This window comes from Macaca nemestrina, chromosome 4 (genome assembly GCF_043159975.1).
Source record: "Macaca nemestrina isolate mMacNem1 chromosome 4, mMacNem.hap1, whole genome shotgun sequence".
NCBI classification, from domain to species: Eukaryota; Metazoa; Chordata; class Mammalia; order Primates; family Cercopithecidae; genus Macaca; species Macaca nemestrina.
In genome coordinates this window covers 7945696-7965136 of record NC_092128.1, presented here as the reverse complement: position 1 = coordinate 7965136, position 19441 = coordinate 7945696, and the positions used below count along the sequence as shown (strand labels likewise).

Here is a 19441-nt window from a genome sequence, read left to right as displayed (position 1 = left end):
AACAGGCAGATCTGGAGGAGTGGGAAAAGGTGCCTTCCCCACCCTGTGGTGGGGAGAAAGAGGGACTCTTAAAGGTGGGCAATGTCACAACACACTCAGATGTACCAAAATGTCACCCAACAGATTTCCCAAGGGTTAAGAAGGTGCTGAACAATTAGGGAGATGGTGGGAACAAACTGAAAGAAACCCTTGTCTACCTAGAATCTAGAACTCAAAGGACAGGGACGCCCCTCCTCCTCGGCCCCCTCCCGTGCACCGTGAGGCTGACACCTTATCCCACCGTCCTGGGCAATGGGGGCCCTTCTTCTACCTCAGCCACCAGGCCTTCCCCAGTGAAGCGGGCTGTCACTGAATAGTTACCTTAGTGACCACCTGAGCAGCGACCAAACCACCAGACGTTTGGATGCCTTCAGTGCCAGCTGCTCTTTTTGCAAAGGCGTGTGCTGCCTTCCTTCTGCCAGCCCCTTCGGATGCTCAGGGCAGGGCAAGGAGTGCCCAGCTGAGACGCAACAGCCAGGCTGGAGCCAGCCATGTGCTCCCCAAGACTGGACGTCCTGGACCCCAGCTCTGACCGGGGGCCCCAGCCTATACTGCAGCCTGATGCTCCCCTGTACCCAGGCCTGGGCCATGTCCCCTCTCCTGCCTGCACGCCCCCATCCAGCCGGCCAGCAAGGCCCTCTCTCCATGTGCCCCCCGCTCCCCAAGCCTCTCATACACCTTGACCCCCACCCAGCCGCCACTGACTCCTCATCAGGGAACAGGAACCCCCTCCCTGAAGGGGACTTACGCTGGAACTTAGGGTTTGTTTTACAGGGGTAAAGCCCCAGAGTGCTCGACCATGAGAGCATCCCTGTGCGGAGAACATGTAACCCCTGAAGCCCCCACCCAGGGAGTGGCCTTGCCCATGCCTCCTGTAGCTTCTGACCCCTGTGGAGCGCCGCCCATTCACTCGCTCATCCCGCGGGCCTGGCTCCCAGGTGGGGAGGCCAAGTCTAATAGAGGAGGCAAACTCCACCCCTGCCACTACCAGAAGTTGAGACTCTGGGGCCTCCGGCCGCCCAGGGATCTCCCAGGCCTGTCACAGGCTGTGCACCCTGCACACCGTGGGGCTGCTACCCAGGCGCCTGCTAGGTCCTTCCTTGCCTTCTTGCCTTCCTTCTGTCTGTACGAGACCTAATGGTCCTGAGAGGCTCACCTCCACCTCCCAGAACCTCCCACCCCCAGTGCATTCCTAGGGGATCTCAGCCCTCATGGCAGCCCTGCCCATCTCCATAGCTCCCCATTCCTCAGTCCTGGCTCCCTGCACCCCACCCTTCTGCTAGGGCTGAGCCCTACTGGCCACCTGGGCCAGGCTGTCCCTGGCTGTTCCCATGGGCACCTTCTGTCCCCACTCGTCTTCCCATTCAAATTGCTTTGTGGGGCTGCCTAAGTTTCAAAGGGAAAGAAAACAAAGGCAGAGTCCACAGCCAGAGCCTCTGCCCCTCAGGGGCTCTCTCTTCACACCCGTCGACATGTGTGCCTGCGTGGCATGTTCGTGGGCATGCATATACGTGTGTGGCTTGTGTCTGTGCAGTGTTCACACATGTGTGCATGTGTGCCTGTGGGGTGTGCGTTCACGCGCATATCATGCGTGTGCATGTGGAGTGTGTGCGCCTATGCCTGTGTGTGCACGCAGGTGTGTGGGGTGGGAGCTGGCCCCCCTGCACTCTCTCCTTTTGCCTTCCTGACTCTCTGCCAGGACACCCTATGCTCCCACTCTCCGGGAAGACAGCACAGAGACCGTACGGAATAGCCTGGGGAGCGAACCTGGGGGATCCCGTCACCCCTGGGGTAGGAGCAGCTGTCACCTGGGAGGACAGTGCTGCTTTTCTCCCCGGCCAGTCCAGCACCTGCCTCCACCTGGCCAGCGGCCTCTCTATGCCTGGGCTGGTTCCTCTCTTTCATTGGCGACATGAGGGCGAGTCACCAGCTCCACCTGGGACAGGCCTCCCAGCGAACTCCCGGCCCCTTCCCCTCCCGACCCCCTGCCCCAGCAAGCTCAGAGCACAGACATGAGCCAGGTGGGGAGGTCTCAGCCTCACTCCACACTGCCCGCCATGGAACTGCCTGCCAGGAAAGAGGCCTCAGATGCCCCCAGCTCTTTACGAGTCTCGGCCACTAGTGCCGACTCTCACGGGGATGCTGGGAGACTAGGAGAGCTGTTATCCCCACCATCATCTGACAAGTAAGGACACGGAGGGAGGCTGGGGAGCGTGAAGAGTGGTGGAGTGTGCTCCCCAAAACACGCCCCTTTAACATAAGGATGATGTCGAGTTAAACGAACGTGAAAAACAGATGTGAGCAGCGCACCCTGACCTCTTCCTTCCTGAAAACAGGAGATCAAGAAACAGAAACATTCTTATCACCAGAGGTGGGGCCGAGGCCAAGGGAAACCTGTGCAGACAGACCCTGTGAGCTGGGCCTGTACCGCTGTGCCCCTTCCCCACAACGAGCTGCCCTCCCAAGCCCCTCATCTCGCAGCATTTGCTGATTTCCTTCTCTTTGTCCACCCATCCCAATGTCCTCAGGTGGGAGCTGAGTTAGAGACGTGGGGTTTACGTGCCACACCCAGCATCTCAGGGACCTGGGTGACCCTCCTTCCACGTGAAAGTGAGCCCTTCCCTGCTCCCCTGGTCTTAGAGCCCCAGGGCTGCCCTTACCCCCAGAACCCCAAATGGGGTCCCTGGCCTGGCTCTCCTGTGGGGTTGAGCACAGCAACGCCTGCTCAGGGCTGCCCCAACTCCAGCCCTGTCGCCCGGAGTCTGTCCCTCACATCTTCTGCGGCTTCACTGAGCACCAGGTGCTGGCAGCAATGCACCCCAACCACTTGCCTCAGGGGTCGGGCCCGCCCTGGAGCAGGGCAGAGGCTGGCCAAGACCGAGCCGGGAACATCTAGACCCCAGCGTGGGGGATCACACCCAACAGGTCCTCCGGCCAGGCACACCGTTAGGTCCTTCACAACAACAGCAGCAAGGATGGTTGCAGTCGCGGCGGCTACGGGCTGCCTGGCAGCACTGTCCATGCGTCTTCCATTGATTCACCAAATCTCCACAAGCCCACGGATGGGGCAACTTCACACCATAATCCCTTATCCAAAACCTTGGGACCACGCGTTTCAGGATTTTGTGGCTACAGACACACTCCTGCATCTGCAGTAAAGGTGTGAGGACCCTCAGGCACTGGGATGACGGAAGCGCACACCGTCACAGGTCTCTTCAGGCCAGACTCTGCCACCAAGAGTTTTCGTGTCAAGCTTAAGGAAATTTTTTTTGTTTTTTGGAACTTTTTGGAATTTTTTGGATTTAGGAATTAAGAAGGAGTGTAATCCTCCTTGTACATGTGAGGAAACTGAGGCCCACAGAGGCTGGGTGGCTTGTCCAGGGGAGGCAGCAGAGACGGGGCAGCAACCCCACATCCCACAAGGCCACACCATTACAGCGCTGTGTGTTTCCTCTATCCTGGTTGTCGGCTTACAGCATGACAGGCCACATCCCAGTCCCCAGGCCAGGAGGACGGAGCCCAGGAGGCTGCCGGTGTTCAGCCTGACAGCACAACCACAAACCAGGACAACAGTCAACACCTGCTCCAGGCGCCCTGCAGGCAGGATGTGCCCCAGCTCCGGCCCAGCATGCACACCCAGAAGCTGAGTGTTACAGGCTACGTCGTGCCCACCCCAGATTCACATGTTGCAGCCCTACCTGGCCCCTGTACCTATGAATGTGGCCTTGTGGAAAGAGGGTCTTTAAAGAGGCAGTTGAGTTAAAATGAGTTCATACGGGGCCCTAATCCAGTATGACTGGTGTCCTTCTAAGAAGATATTAGGACACACACACACACACACACACACACACACACACACGAGGACAGGGAGAAAGCAGCGCTTACAGGTTAAGGAGAGGCCTCACCAGAAACCAATCCTGCGGACCCTGTATCTTGGACTCCCGGCCCCAGGACCGCGAGGCCTCTGTGGCACTTGCCAGGCCCCCATCTGCAGCGCTTTGTTATGCAGCCGAATCACGGACACCTAGGGCAGGGCGGCAGTGCAGGGGGTGACCCGGGCTCCCCTGGCAGCTGGGTGGGGACCAGGACAGTCTCACCTCCAGACAGATGACGGAGCCCTGGTGCTCCCGGAACACCCGTAGCTGCTCCCCACTCAGGATGTCCCAGGCACGGATGGTGGCGTCGGTGCTACCCGTGAAGGCCGTGTGGCCGGGCGTGTCCAGCACCAGGCACAGCACTGCGCCCGTGTGGCCCCGCAGTGTCTGGTGGCAGCAGCCGCTGGCCACCTGCCATACCTTGGCCGTGCCGTCCGTGCTGCCAGTCACCAGGAGCCCCCCAGCCACGGCCTCCTCCACACAGGGAGCGCTGGGGAGGTCCCACGGGGCAGAGTAGGCTAGAGGCAGCACGCAGTTTCGGTGGCCCTGGAACTCCCGGGATATCTGCCCCTTGTCCAAGCTCCAGACCCGAGCTGTCCGGTCGTAGGAGCTGCTGAAGAGCTGGTTGTTGGCAACCAGGATCCTGGGGGCAAGAGGGAAGGGGTCAGGGATCAGAAGGCACGGGTTCCAGAATCCACACAGCCTCCCAACGGGCCATGCTCAGCACTGCAGCTAAAATAACCTCTCCCTGTGTCTGCCCAGCTTGCCACACTCACCTTCCAAAGTCCAGCTCAAATTGCCCCCACCTCCAGGAAGCCACCCTGATTCCCCTCATGCCCACCCTTCCTTGCCTGCCCCTAGGCAGGTACCTGTAGCAGGGACCAAGCTTATATACTCTGCTGGGATCCCTCCAACATCCCCACAGCAGCTCTCCAGGAGCAGCGGGAAGGGGGTAGGGGTAGGGGGTAGGGGGAGGAGGTAGGGGAGCACAGCCCTCCCAGCTTGCCCAGAGTTGAAAAGCTTCTGGGGATGCAGGGTTTTCAGCCTAAGACTGAGAAAGTCCAGGGCAGAGTGGGACACGCTGGTCACCCTGGGAACAGGGCCGGCTCAAGGGGCTGGGCCGGGGCACTTCAGATGAGGGCCCTGCGAGGCTGGAGAGCACTGGGAACTCCCATAGTGCACCCAGGGGTGCTTGTGGGAGGCACAGCCAGGAATCATGCCACAGCCAGTGGCGGCCTCTGCTGCCAGCTCTCATGGCAATCCCCATGCAGACTGAGGTCACAGCCTCAACAGGGTTCCAGCCACAGGGCTGGGAACTGGGGGTTGGGTAGCCAAGAGAGTCCGTCTGTGATACCTTAACTTGTATTAACCTAATTGACTCTCTCTTAGCTGAGAAAGCTGGACAGATGGACTCCATTTGGCTCCTTCATTTGCAAGACATTAAGGGTTCCTTACCCACCCTTCCTCAAGGACTTAACTTGTGCAAGCTGACTCCCAGCACATCAAAGAATGCAATTAACTGATAATTGCTGTGCAATTAACTGATGTTGTGGCAAGCTACATCTGCAGTTCCCAGGAATTCGCCAGATCGATAGTACCGAAAGCCCCCGTGTTTGTGTCCGGTTGATAGCGCCCAAAGCCCAACCTTGTGATGGATTTAAAGCCCCGGCACCTGGAATTGTTTGCTTTCCTGTAACCATTTGTCTTTTTAACTTTTTTCCCTGTTTTACTTCTGGAAGATTGCTACAGCTAGACTCCCCCGCTCCCCTTTCTAAACCAAAGTATAAAAGAAAATCTAGCCCCTTCTTCCGGGACGAGAGAATTTTGAGCACTAGCCGTCTCACGGTCGCCGGCTAATAAAGGACTCCTGAATTCGTCTCAAAGTGTGGCGTTTCTCTCTAACTCGCTCGGTTACAACACGTCCATGCAGTGCAACTGACCGACCATGGGAGACCAAGGCCCCCACACAATATTCACGACTCTTATTTTCATTTTGATGAAAACCAAGAGCTCCCCAGAAAAACACACATTTGCAGTAGCTGCACATTCAGTGCAGAGCTTTGCACAGAACCTCAGGGGGTCTGCACACACACCCTTGGTAAGAAGCCCTGCACCCCAGAAGAGGAGACCGCCAAGGGATGTGGCCGTGGCTGCGCTGGAGCAAGATGCATCCCTGCCAGGGTGGGACCCTCCTGAATCAGGACCTCGGTCAGACCTGCTGCTCCTCCCGCCCTCCCGAGAAGGGCTTGCCGGCCAGCCTGGTGTGGACAGGAGACCCACTCAGGGGACAAGCCTGCTGCCTCCCGCCTCCGCAGGGTCCCAACAGCATTCCTCACTTCCCACAAGCAGCTCAACAACACAGGCTGCACTCAAATGCCAACTACCCCTTTCCAGCTGGCTTCTTCCCTAAGACCCAGATAGGATGATTTTCACGAAATGTTTTTTTTGTTTTGTTTTGTTTTTGAGATGCAGTCTCACTCTGTTGCCAAGGCTGGAGCACGGTGACGCGACCTCAGCTCACCGCAACCTCCACCTCCCAGGTTCAAGTGATTCTCCTGCTTCAGCCTCCCGAGTAGCTGGGACTACATGTATTTTTAAAGGAAATGATGCCTTGATGCTGCTGAGGCAAAGTGCGGGAAGAAGAGGGTGTAGTGGGAGGAAGAGGGTGTAGTGGGAGGAAGAGGGTGTAGTGGGAGGAAGAGGGTGTAGTGGGAGGAAGGGCACAGCGGGAGGCCTTGGGGCATGGAGGGGGTGGCTGAGTCCTGCCTGGTGTGAGAAGGCAGGGACACCAGGCCACTGAGCCATCGGTGACCCCGAAGCTCACAGGCCTGACCTGGCTCTGAAAACATGGGAGGAAGTGAGTTCCTCAGGGATCTCACTGATTTATGAGGACAGTTACTTAATCATGCAAATATCTACACAGAGCTGTGGGTTTGTCAGCCGTGACTATCAGCCGTGACTGATCCAAAATAGTGTGTGTATTTGTATGTGTTGTGAGCACATGTGTACATGCGTGCATGTGTATATGTATGTGTGTGTGTGTGTACACGTGCATGTGTGCTGTGTGTGATGTGTGCCTGTATGTACTTTGTGTGTATATGTGTGTTTTGTTGCTTGTGTAAGTTGTGTGTCTATGTGTGTGCATGTGTGTGTTGTGTGTGCATATGTGTAAGTTGTATGGGTGTATATGTATGTTGTGTGCATGTTGTATACGTGTGTAATTTGTGTATGAGTGTATATGTTGTGTATGTGTACACGTATGTGTAAGTTGTGTGTATGTTGTATATGTATATTGTGTGTGTGTGCACGTAAGTTGTGTGTATGGTGTATATGTATGTTGTGTATGCATGTGTATGTAAGTTGTGTGTACGGTGTATATGTATGTTGTGTATGCATGTGTATGTGTGTAAGTTGTGTGTATTGTGTATATGTATGTTGTATGCATGTTGTATGTGTATGTAATTTGTGTATGAGTGTATATGTATGTTGTGTATGTGTGCACGTGTGTATGTGTAAGTGTATGTTGTATATGTATGTTGTGTGTGTGTGCACGTAAGTTGTGTGTATGGTGTATATGTATGTTGTGTATGCATGTGTATGTGTCAGTTGTGTGTATGGTGTATATGTATGTTGTGTATGCATGTGTATGTAAGTTGTGTGTATGGTGTATATGTATGTTGTGTGTGCATGTGTGTATGTGTCAGTTGTGTGTGCACATGCAAGAGTAAACCTGGCCGAGCATGATTTCTACCTTAAATGGTCCAGTTTTGCTTTTGAGAAGCATCTGACAGTTGTGGGTTTGGCAGCTGAGGGCCCACTGGTCACTGCTGGCAGGCCTTCTCCCTGCTGAGCCCATCGTAGCCTCTGCCTGACTCATAGGAGGGTGCTCCCCAGCCCTATTCTCCTCTTCCTTGGCAAACTACTTTCTCAGGGAAGTCAGAGTGCTGGGAAGAGGCCAGTGGAGCTGTGAGCCCTGAGTTATCTGGCCCCTTCTTTACCACCTTGTGGGCTGCCTGGGCAGGTCTCAGGGCCTCACCTGCTTCAGCTGAGGAAGGCTGGGGCCAATCGGGCACCCTACCTGATGTCTGCATACCCCCCATTCACTCTAAGAAGTCCCCACATCCCTTCAGCCTCCTCCTCAGGGTGTCACCCAGCTCCCTGCCCGCCGACTATGGATTATCGGTTCTGGCTACAGCCATCTGGGACTCCAGCGAGCTGGGCTGATGGCTCTCACTGCCTTTCCTGTCCCCCCTGTGCTGGTCCACTGAGTAGGGGTTCCCGTCAGAGCTCAACCAGCAGCATCCCTCTGGCGGGGTTCATCCTGTCTGGTCTGCGCCCCCAGCCCCACCTTCAGGACCCCCCCCAGTGCCAGCCTGCACCACCCTGTCTTTACTTGGGTCAGCTTCCAGGCAGCGCCCCTCCTCCAGTGCAGCTTCCAGGCCCGAGGGGCACCAGGAGGTTTCCCTCAGGAGTCCGAGGCGAACACCACAGGTGACTCCAACAGTGTCCAACTGATCTGATCAGCAAAGGAATTTCCATTGCTCAGCTCAGACCCAAATTCATTGAGAAAGGAACAATTCCAACCTTCTTGAGAAGGAGGGGCTGGGATATTTTCCACAGCCACAAAGAAAGGAGAGGCTTAAAAATACCCTCAACTCCATCTTCAGAACAATCCCCCACGCTCCTCCTCCTGCAAACCTTTGTCCACCATCGGGTCTCAATTAAACCATTTCCTACGGAATCTGTCCCCATCCATATGAGCTGCAGGCTCTGGTGCCTTTCCCTGCACCCAGCGGGGAGTTGCTGTGCCCCCAAGGGGAAAGCATTAGGCTCAGTTCAGAGGATGGGCATTGCCTCCCTGCCCCACACGCAGCCATGGGCACTGAGCTTGCTACCTGTCCTGGGTCCACGTCACTGGGTGCTACTGACCACCTCCCAGCTGTTCACGTTTTTACTTCCCCAGAGAGCTGAGGGCCCTCACGTGCAGGGGCCCATATCTCTGACCCCTCAGCCCCACCAGGGGCCCATGGTGAGACTTGGCTCAAGCCCCCAGCCAGGCTGACCTGTTCACAATGGACGTGTGTCCTCGGTACACCTGCAGACACTGCCCGGTGAGCACGTCCCACCTCCTGATGGTGCAGTCGGCGCTGCATGTGAAGGCGGCCTCATCCTCCAGCTGGCAGAAGGTCACATAGCTTTCGTGTCCTGCAGATGAGGGACAGGAGAGATGTGAGCATACTGGGGATGAGCATAGTGGGGATGAGCATAGTGGGGATGAGCATAGTGGGGATGAGCATACTGGGGATGAGCATACTGGGGATGAGCATACTGGGGATGCCAGCTGCTGCTTTTCTTCTGGGAACAATGTTTGGAAAGGGAAGAAAGCAGGATGTAGAGAGTGTTTGAAACAAGCTGGAGTCAATTAGCATTTGTTTTGTTTTGTTTTTTTTGAGACAGAGTCTCACTCTGACACAAGGCTGGAGTACAGTGGTGCGATCTGGGCTCACTGCAACCTCTGCCTCCCGGGTTCAAGTGATTCTCCTGCCTCAGCCTCCTGAGTAGCTGGGATTACAGGCGCCCGCTGCTACACCGGGCTAATTATTTGTATTTTTAGTAGAGATGGGTTTTCGCCATGTTGACCAGGCTGGTCTCGAATTCCTGACCTCAAGTGATCCTCCTGCCTCGGCCTCCCAAAGTGCTGGGATTACAGGTGTGAGCCACCGTGCCCAGCCCTCAACTCATCCTTTTTAAAGAATGACTTCAGTCTGAGTGATTCTCAGGAAGCATGGGGTACCAGTGAGGCAGGACAGATAGTCAGGGAAGTAGCCATGTCCTCAGGATGCAGCAACCATGGCGACTGCGCTGTCAACACAGTAAGCCCCAGGATTCGCATGGCAGGCAGGCTCATTCAAGCAAAGCTGTCTCCAGTAGGGACTTCCCCTGTAGAGAGCACGTGCACTTTGATTTTTACCTGTCCTCAGAGTGACACTCTGCTCATTACAATAGTAAAAACACAGCCCTGCATGGAGATGTAAGATGCCAGTGAGACATGTGACGTATGAACAGGGATGCACAGCCACTGTGCATGTGCACACAGAACATGCTTCCCAGCAACCCCCTTCCCCACCTGCTCACGAATAATCAGGTAAGACTCCGAAAAAGGGATCCTTCCTCCAGCCGGTCTCTGCTGTCTCATCCTCATGGGCAGCCCACCCTGACTCCCCTCTCGGAGCATTCTGTCTATTCTGCACCTAACTTTCAGGGTATTCTTCCTCCTGTGCAATACATTGCTCTATGCTGCATCTCCTTTGCTGTGTCTCGTTTCAATTCTTTTAAACTAAGAAGACAAGAACTGAGGTTTCACAGCAGCCATCAGCAGCAGGAGCAATCCATGGGTACTCGCCTGCACCTTAAACCCTGTTTCCTTGGCTTCCACTTTTGCCTTCCTCCCTCATCTCCTTCCCTCCTCATTCTTTATCATCTTCTTTTAGTCTTTTTCAAACCTTTCAGCTTTTGCATTCCACGTTTCCTCACCTGGGATGGGGACAGTGCCTGCCTCACGGGATGTAGCGCAGACTGAGGACAGAGGCAGCTGCAGAGGGAACGGCGCATGTTCACTATTTTTCTTACACTGGGGAGAGATACTGTGGTAGGCAGAACGACGGCCCCAAGACACCAGGTCCTAATCCCTGGAACCTGTCAATGTGACCTTACTTGGAAAGGGGTCTTTGTGGATGTGACGAGGTTAAGGACCTTGACTGAGGAGATTTTCCTAGATTATCCAGGTGGGCACTGAATACAACCACAGTGCCTGAGCACTGGGGACCAGGAAGAGGGTGACTCGGTGTCTGTAGGGAGAACAGCGGCTGGGAGAGCAGGCATGCAGGGCTGGCTCCACGGGGCGCCTCCAGGCCAGAGTCTGAGTGCTTAGCAGATGGCTGATGAGGCCAGAATGGAGGGCCAAGAGTGAAGGGCCGTGCCACGATGTCTGGGGTCCCAGCACCTGAGCTACCCCACCGGCTGGCTGGGACTCTATCTCATGGGTGCAGTTAGATAGCTTGACTATTGCCCTGGCTGCCAGATCAATGTTCATGCCTCAGGCATTGCTTAGCAGCCCTGGGGGCCCTCAGGGTCTCTGATGCTAGTAGGGCCTTCCCTTCAGGTAAAGATGGTGTGTACACAGTTGTCCCCCAATACCCATCAAGGATTAGTTCCAGGATCCCCTGCAGATACCAAACTCCGCAACACTCAGGCCCCTGTGGTATGGCATTTGCCCATAACCTATGCAATCCTCCCGCATACTTTAATTCATCTCTAGGTTACTTATGACAGCCACTGCCATGCCTACACATCACTTCACTCGTGTGGATTCATCGTAGTACTCGGTGAGCAGCGAAGCCAAATTTTGCTTTTTGGAGGCTTGTGGAGTTTTTTTTTTCTTCCTGGATGTTTTTCATCTGTGGTTGGATGAACCCACAGGTGCAGAACATGTTGGACAGGAAGGCCCAACTGGATTTGAGGAACTCAGGGACCAGGAAGTCAAATCAAAAGACTGTTAGAACTAAGAGCCATTTTACAGATGAGACAATGGACGAATTCAAACATCCACACATTTGGGGGAATGTACTGATTACACTAAGAATGTTGATAGAATTTTAAAATTTCATTTAGACAGCTGGTATTGGGTAGACAGGGATTTAAAATTCCTGGGTAGTTTCGAGCCAATTCACATCCACCCCTTCCCCCGACCCCCTGAGTTTAAGTTCAGTTACTCTTGGAAAAACGCAACGTCCTGAGTTCTAAGAAACATAATTTAACAAAAAAGTTTTCCCGTCTCCCTGGAGGGCATATACCAGGCTGCTAAGAAAACAATGCACGGATTAAGTCAACATTTGAAGAAACTGCAGATTCTGTTTCCTTTAAAATACATGTCGGCTTAAACATTGAGGGCAATGTGTTTGCCAAAACACAGGCTAGATTTTTGCCAACCCCAGAGGGTTTATAAAATATTTTAAGATTGTCAATAAACTTTCCCTGGGAACAGATCCGTCCCACCCTCCCTGCTGCCACCAGCAGGGCTCAGCAGAGAGATCCAGGCTGGAGACACCCAGGATAGAAAGGCGGTCAAGGTGTGCTGTGGGCATTCAGGTGCCGGGCACCCGCCTAAGGATCCTGTGGGGCTGATGCCAAGCCCAGCTGCTCCCGCCCCATCTCAGTCACAGGAAGGTGAAGTGCAGGAGTGAGTCGTATGTTAAGTCAAGAAAAGCACTTAAAAGCCAATGGCAGCTAGTGAGCTGTGGCATCTATACGTGGTGGAACTAAAGCCTGAAGCCAGAGATGCTGAAGACCTGAAATGAGGGGTCACTTTATGATGTGTGTAAGGAATAAAGGATGTATGCAGATGATGGCAAATTGATAAGAATGTAAATACATACAAAGATTGAAGAAAACAGGCAATGATGAAGGTTAAAAAAACCCTCCATTTCTGAACTGGGCCAGGCTGCCCTGATGCCCTCTGCCCTCTGCCCTGTGGCAGAGCCTGGCACTGAGCCAGCAGAGGCCCACAGCGGTCAGGGTTCTGCTGTGGATAGGCTCTTCCCCTGGGTTTCCAAGCAGTCACCCGCATCTGAACACACACCCAAGTGAGTCACGGGTCAGAGCCGGGCCAACAGAGCATGTCCCCAACCCCAATCCCCATGTTCCACAGAATACTAACCAGGCCTCCACTGACCCAGGCCTGCGGGATCACCCTAGCACGGAGGACACGGACCCAGGCCTGCCACCCCTGGAGCTGAGGCCCTCACCCCAACGAGGCACCCACCCCAAACCCGCGGACCCCAGGACCGAAGAGGGAAGGCGTTGGGGAGGGCGGGTTCATCGTACCTCCAGGGGCTGCAGGGATTGTGCAGAATAAGCAAAAAAGCCAAACTAAAAATAAATATTTCTGAAGGGATGAAGAATGCAGATAAGATGCAGTTATTATGTTCAAAGAACATGCTGAGGCCGATAGTTTTCTGCCAAGGTAGCGCCTGCACACCCTGAGGACTCACTGGAAGTTGCAAGTCAAACTGCTCCCTCCCTCACCACCCCATGCAGGAAAAGCAGCTCAGAGCTTCAGACCTGGTGGTGGCAGGTCTCCGCTGGCGGTGGGCTGCAGTGGGCCTGTTGCCCCAGACTTGCATGGAAGCTGTGTCTCCCTTCCCTGTGTCCCAGCTTCAGACAACGGACTGGACAGCTGCCCTGGTGGCCACACGGGGCAGGGATGGCACTGCTGACCTGGCTTACTCCAGCCCTTGTAGCACAAGGGGTTATTTTCACTTGGGAAAGCCCCACTGAGCCTGCCGTCCAGGACTGAGCCTTCCTCTGCTCCCCAATCCCCCTCTTTTCCACCCTGCCCCCACCAACTACATGAATCCACAGTGGGCTCACTCTTATCTAAGACTCCCACTGGGTTAGATAAAAGGGAGCCCACCGTGGGTTCGGACAAGTGGGAGCTGCAGGTGGAGACTCTAGGTCAGGATACGTTCCCCTTCCCCAGCTCCGACCCTGCAGGGCTCCCTCAGACTGGCTGTGGCCATCCAGCCTGGAAGGAAGCCCTCTCAGCTGTTTCTAGGATGCAGCGGCTGCATCCCGGACTCAGGCCCAGAAGAGGTGGCAGCCTTGCTGGTCTGAGCCACAGTCACTCTGGTTCTTCTATGCTCCACCTGCATTTTGCAGAGTGTCCCTTTATTAAACTCTCCTGTTAGAATCCAGTTTTGAGGGTGCTGGGACCCTGAGGCAGGTGACATCTGGGCCCAGAAGCACCGACAGTATGGCTGAAATGGACACTGAAGTGGCCACCAGAGACTTGTAGCAAATCTGCAAGGCCCCACTTTGAACCAAGACCTATGCAGCTTGGCTTTCTGGACTTCTCCGGTGGGAGCGGTCACTTGCCCCCAAGCCGTGTGAGGCTGCTGTAGCTCTTGTTACTGGTGTGCTCCAGGCCTCCTTCAGCCCAGTCTTCTCCGCCACTGCTGTCCTGCCAGGTTTCACAGGGAATCTCCTAAACCACAGGCTCCCAGCAAATGGGAATGTGCGGTTGTACCCAGGAAATGAAACACAATCCCCGCCCCCTCATGTTAGAAGCCGAGGAAGCGAGTGGGACAGCCACAGTGGGCTGCCACCTTCAGGCTGAGTCCCCTACTCAACTGGAACAGGATAGGATAGGCACCACCATTTTGGAAAATGCCACTCATCTCACCAAACCAACAAAGTGCCCCCAAGTAAGGAGATACCCAATGAATAAACCTGAAAAAGAGGGGGTCAGGGATAAGCACGTGGCAAGTAATTCTTCTCTTTGCAGAGTAATTGCAATGAAGCCTTTTTCACTGTGAGCCAGCCCCTGACTGCCCCTGCTGCCATGAACACAGCCAGAGGTCTCCAGAGGAAAGACCTCTAGAGAGAGGAAAGACCCCTAGAGAGGTCTTAGGAGTCGCCAGCCCCCGCCGCTCTGCCCAAGAAATCCAGGACTGGCCAACCACAGGCTCCTGTGGGCCAGAGCTGTGCAAGGACCAGGAAGGAGCCGGAGTGGAAAGATCTAGATTTAGAGTGAGGACGCTTCTAGGGATGGGGCCACCACAGACCAACCGTGTGGTCCGGACACAACTTCCCCCGCAGTGGCATCTGGGGTAAGAGAAGCGCCATGCAGTCTTCAGAAGCCCTCTCTGCCACAGACCAGCTGCGGCACCCTGGATGAGTCCTGCAACCGCACCGCGCCTCCGGGGATGTTGGCGACAGCACCCACCCCATTGTCGGTGGTATCTAGAAAACAACGGGAATGCCGCGTGTGCTGCTAAGGAATCTGCACCTCCCACTCTCCTCTGTAAACTGGTGTCAATCCCACCCGCCTCAGTGTCGTGAGGATTATCATTACACAATAACAAAGCACAGAGATGTGTATTTATAAAATATGGGGCACTAAACAAATGTTAAGACGTTTTAATATTTCACAGATACAAAAAAAATCCTGCGGGAGAAAGGAACTGGCAAGACCTTGCTCTCCTTGGGGGTCCACACCAAAGGACTGTCACACACTCGCGATGACTCTTACAAGTTGAGTGTATCAGCAGAATCTCAGGATACAGAAAGATGACCTCTGTCCCCGTCCTTGAAAATTTCTGAAATGTCAACCCATATAATAGCAAAAATAATCCTAGCAAAATGGGCTGCAGTTCTTTCATTCCAGTTTCCTGCTTGAGTGGGGACAGCCCTGCCCTCAATTAGGGCAGAAGATCGGGCACCCTCCCTGGAAAGCGAGTGTAAGTACCTCAAGGGGACAAGCAGCCGTGAGGGTCACCAAAGTGGGTGTGAAGGAAGGAAGCGCAGGTGCCAGGCACAGAGCTGGGCAGGAGGGTAGGCCCTGGAGGCTTGGTGAGGCTCCAGAGCTGCCATGGGGGCAAAGCCAAGGACCCACCAGGCCACAGGCAGTCTGGCAAAGTCTGGACCCCCACTGGGGAGAAAACCCACCTAATGAGCTGGGCTCCCACAATCCATCATCGCCAGCCCAGGGGCTCCCGGGGCCAGCTGTGCATAAGAACCACCCAAAAGCTTGTTAGAAATGCCAATTCTAGGCTGGGCGCAGTGGCTCATACCTGTAATCTCAGCACTTTGGAAGGCCAAGACTGGTGGATCACCTGAGGTCAGGAGTTCAAGACCAGCCTGGCCAGCACGATGAAGCCCCAAGTCTAATAAAAATACAAAAAAATTAGCCAGGCATGGTGGCGAGCGCCTGTAATCCCAGCTACTCAGGAGGCTGAGGCAGGAGAAAGGCAGGAGAATCGCTTGAACCCAGGAGGCGGAGGTTGCAGGGTACCAAGATCATGCCACTGCACTCCAGCCTGGGCAACAAGAGTGAAACTCCATCTCAAACAACAACAACAACAAGAAACGCCAATTCTACAGCTCTATTCACGGAGGACTGCATCACTGGATCCCAGGCCTGGGGATCCGCATTTCAGAAACACCACCCACCCCTCTACTCCCAATACAGTCTTATGTTTGGGAGCAATACCAACTGGACTTAACATTTCTAAAAGACCTCACATTTTCCGTTCCTGGTTGCATGCTGTTGCATGTGTGTGTGGCTGTTTGGGGGCGATGTGGTTAGTTTGTGGCCACCTCTCCATTATCCACACCAACTCCCAAGTAACCGGTAATCCAAAAGTCATCCCTGTTGGGTTTGAAATATCTACCCTATTTCTTTTTTTTTTTTTTTTTGAGACAGAGTCTGGCTCTGTCACCCAGGCTGGAGTGCAATGGCACTATCTCAGCTCCCTGCAACCTCTGCCTCCTGGGTTCAAATGATTCTCCTGCTTCTGTCTCTCCAGTAGCTGGAATACAGGCGCCCCCCACCACGCCCGGCTAATTTTTTGTATTTTTATTAGACACAGGGTTTCATCATGTTGGCCAGGCTGGTCTCAAACTCCTGACCTCCGGTGATCCACCCGCCTTTGCCTCCCAAAGTGCTGGGATTACAAGTGTGAGCCACCACACCTGGTCAACTGCTCTTATTTAAAACCATCAGTATCAGGATTAGCCAATATTGGGGCTAATATCCTAGCTAAGTTGGAAGGCCTGAGAGAGGTCACAGAGAGTTCACTGATGATGATGGAAAAGCCGGCGGTGATAAAGAACTACCCACAACAGAAAGCCTCCCGGCTCATCCACTGCATGTGCTACCTGGGCGGTAGGAGGGTCAGAGCTGAAAGGGACCTCACAGTGCACAGGACAGGCCCAGGAGAAGGTGAACCCGAGGCACACTGACCTCCTGAATGAGTACAGGACACAAATAGAAATCAACAGGCATGCAGGCGGGGTTTACAGCAATGAGAGGGCTCAGACTGCCATCTACCCCTCACTGGCTGTGCGACCTGGACAAATTCCTTAACTCCCAGCCTGCTTCCATGTCTGGATGTGGGGTAACATAGTGTGACGACGGCACACTTCTCCGCACCGCTGGCTCTTAACAAGCCCCTATTATTACTACGATAGTCGTCAACAGGAAATGCCAGAAGAGCACAATTGGCCACAAAGAGGCCACAAAACACCTAGAGACAAGGGAAGGTTTGCTTAGAAGGGGTATATGTTTAACTTTTTGTTTGTTAACATTGTTGTCAAGGGAGATTTCCTGACGCTGGTTGACAAATGATCTTCGCCTTTGTAGCGGACGCCCCCCGGCCGCACCCTGCTCTGCACCCGCACTCCACCCCCGGACCTCACCCTGCCCTGCCGAGAGCTCAATAGCCAGATGGTGGGCCCAGACAAACGCTCTTCCGCGAGTGTGCGGGGATGAGCGGGGCTGGACTTCTAGAAAGGGATCTGCGGGCGCAGGAGCTGGGGTCCGCGGTCTGGGGCCGGTGAGCGACGGCGAAGAGGGCAGGGAGGGGGTGGGAGGGTCTACCTTGCAGGAGCGCGCAGCACTGGCCGTCGGCGGTGCTCCAGAGCCGGGCCGTGCCGTCCTCGCTGCCCGTCAGCAGGCGCTGCCCGTCGGGGCTCAGGCTCAGCCAGTTGATGCCCCCGCGGTGGTCCGCGCAGACCTTCAGGACCGACCCTCCGCCTCCCATCCCGCTGGCCCGGCGGGGGACAAGAAAGAGCTGCGCCCCGCTAGGAAGGGGCGCTCCGGAGTCCGCGCGGCGTCTCCGTACCGCAGCGGCCCGCGGCCATCGCGGGGAACTGGGACGCCGACTCCTGGGGAGGCATGTGACGAGGGTGAAGGACCCTAGCTCCTCGCTGCCTCCAGCCTCTGGGCCCGCGAACCCAGGGCGCTGCGGGGGTCGGCCCACTCCGGACCCCCGCCCTGGGTAGAGCAGTCCTGGGAGCGCGGGCAGAGAGCACCTCCTTCCCGGCACCGCTCGGAGGACCCACACCCCACCCGGCGAGCCAGGCAGCGGCGTCTCGGGTGCACAAGGAGCCCCCAGCCTCCTCTCGCGCCCACGGGGCGGGGGCGGGGAGAGGAACATGGGAAACCGAACGCCCCGCGCCCTCCCCGGCCGAGCGCGGAACAATAAGGTCCAGCCTGGCTCCTCCTCAGAGACCACCCCTCACCCGATCCCCTCCCACTTCTCGGGCTGCGCCCCAGCCCCCATCCCGCGCGCCCGCAGCCTACCCCACCCCCTCGACCCCCGCCGTCACTGCGCGGATCCCGGGGACGGCTCCACGTGAGACCCTCCCAGCTGTCAGGGCTGCGCCTCTGGGCTCTGCCTCTGCCACCTCCGCCGCTGCCGCCTGGGTCCCCTGAGCCTAGGCCCGGGACGAGGGAGAAGGAGGCGGACAAAGGGTCCGGGTGGGGAGAACCGCGCGCCAGGAACTCATTTGGGGCGCAGCTCCACCGACCCCTCGGCTGCTCGCCTCCACCAGGCAAGCCAGGTCCTCCTATGCTCTGAGCCCTAAGGATCCTGCCCGAGGGACTCTCGGGGACTTGGGGACGGTCCCCCGATGGAAGGTGCGACAGGGAAAGCCCCGAGTCCGCCCTCCCTGGGAAATCACGTGCACACCCCGGATTCTACTTTGGTCCGGCCGGAGTGGGGATGGGGTGCGAGCCGCTGACGAGCCGCTGACGGGTCGGTGGAGCCGGGATGTCAAGTTCATCTTCCAGCCGCCGCGAGCTCCCTCGGCCTGGCGCATCTCTGATGGCCCCCAGGGTCGGCCTGAGCCCTCCTGGAGTGCCTGGCGGCTGGTTTCCATTAGGGCAGTTCCGGCGCCGACTTCGCTGGGGGCGGGGAAGGTGACCCCCCCCCCACTCGGATCCCCCAGGTCCTAAAGGTAGCAGGATTTCCAGAACTCTCCAGGGCGCTCTCAAGAGCCTGGGGGAGCAAGGCAAGGAAGGGGCGTCTTTGGCGAGCCAGCCCGCAACGGGACGACCAGCCCTGCACGCTCTGCTCCATGCAGACTCCAAAAGGAAGCCCCGTCGTGGGGTCTCCCAGGGCCTTGGGTCTTTTATGCCTTGAGTGGCCTAACCAGAGAAATACGTTGTTTTCCCTCAAAACTTGTAAATCTGCTGGCGCCTCAGCTTAAGGAGCGTGGCCCTTCCTTAGCAGGTGACGGAGAGGGGCCAGTGGAGAAGCGTTAGGGCGAGATTTGGGGTCATCCTGCCAAAGAGAGGGAGGCCGAAAGGAGAGACGTTCTCAGGAGGTGGAAGCTTCAGAATTTGGATGCCTGCGAGAGGGAGAGGACAGGGAGCCTCTTGTGCTGAGAGGCTGGGTAGACGGTTTTGTCCCCTACGGGCTGATCACGAGTTCCTCTTAGGAACCAGTGAACCTCAGGGGGCCATTGCACATCCAGGTGTGAACTGCGGTGTGGCCCCCAGGTGAGGACAGACAGGGTGGGGTGGGGTCTTGGGCAGGCCCTGCGCTGCAGCCCTTGGGGAAGGTGAGTGTGAGGACCACGGAGGCTGGGAGGGTTTATCTGGAGAAGTGCCAGAGGAAACCCAAAGTTTCTTGGCAGAGGAGCCAAGGAGACCCAGGCATCCACTCTTTTGGAGACTAAGAGGG

At 55.9% G+C, this 19441-nt stretch overlaps 1 protein-coding gene across 14 annotated transcripts in view; it reads right to left on the bottom strand.

Annotated features, from left to right (window-relative positions):
• The window catches only part of LOC105474918 (WD repeat domain 86), a 33260-nt gene extending 14604 nt beyond the window's left edge, over positions 1–18656 (bottom strand). For 6 of the 14 annotated variants that reach the window (XR_003016435.2, XM_011729830.3, XM_011729832.3 and 3 more), the window contains exons 1-3: positions 17353–17988; positions 8978–9119; positions 4137–4557 (exon numbers count right to left, since the gene is read on the bottom strand). Coding sequence is in view for 7 of the 14 variants with exons in the window: in XM_011729830.3 (XP_011728132.2) it covers positions 4137–4557; positions 8978–9119; positions 17353–17911 (1122 nt within the window). In the remaining 7 variants the exon portion in view is untranslated. Of the gene's footprint in view, positions 1–4136; positions 4558–8977; positions 9120–17352; positions 17991–18445 lie in introns of those variants that run through there. The other 8 variants (XR_011621850.1, XR_011621851.1, XR_983008.3 and 5 more) reach the window with 4 other exon arrangements.
• Positions 18657–19441: the final 785 nt, after the last annotated feature.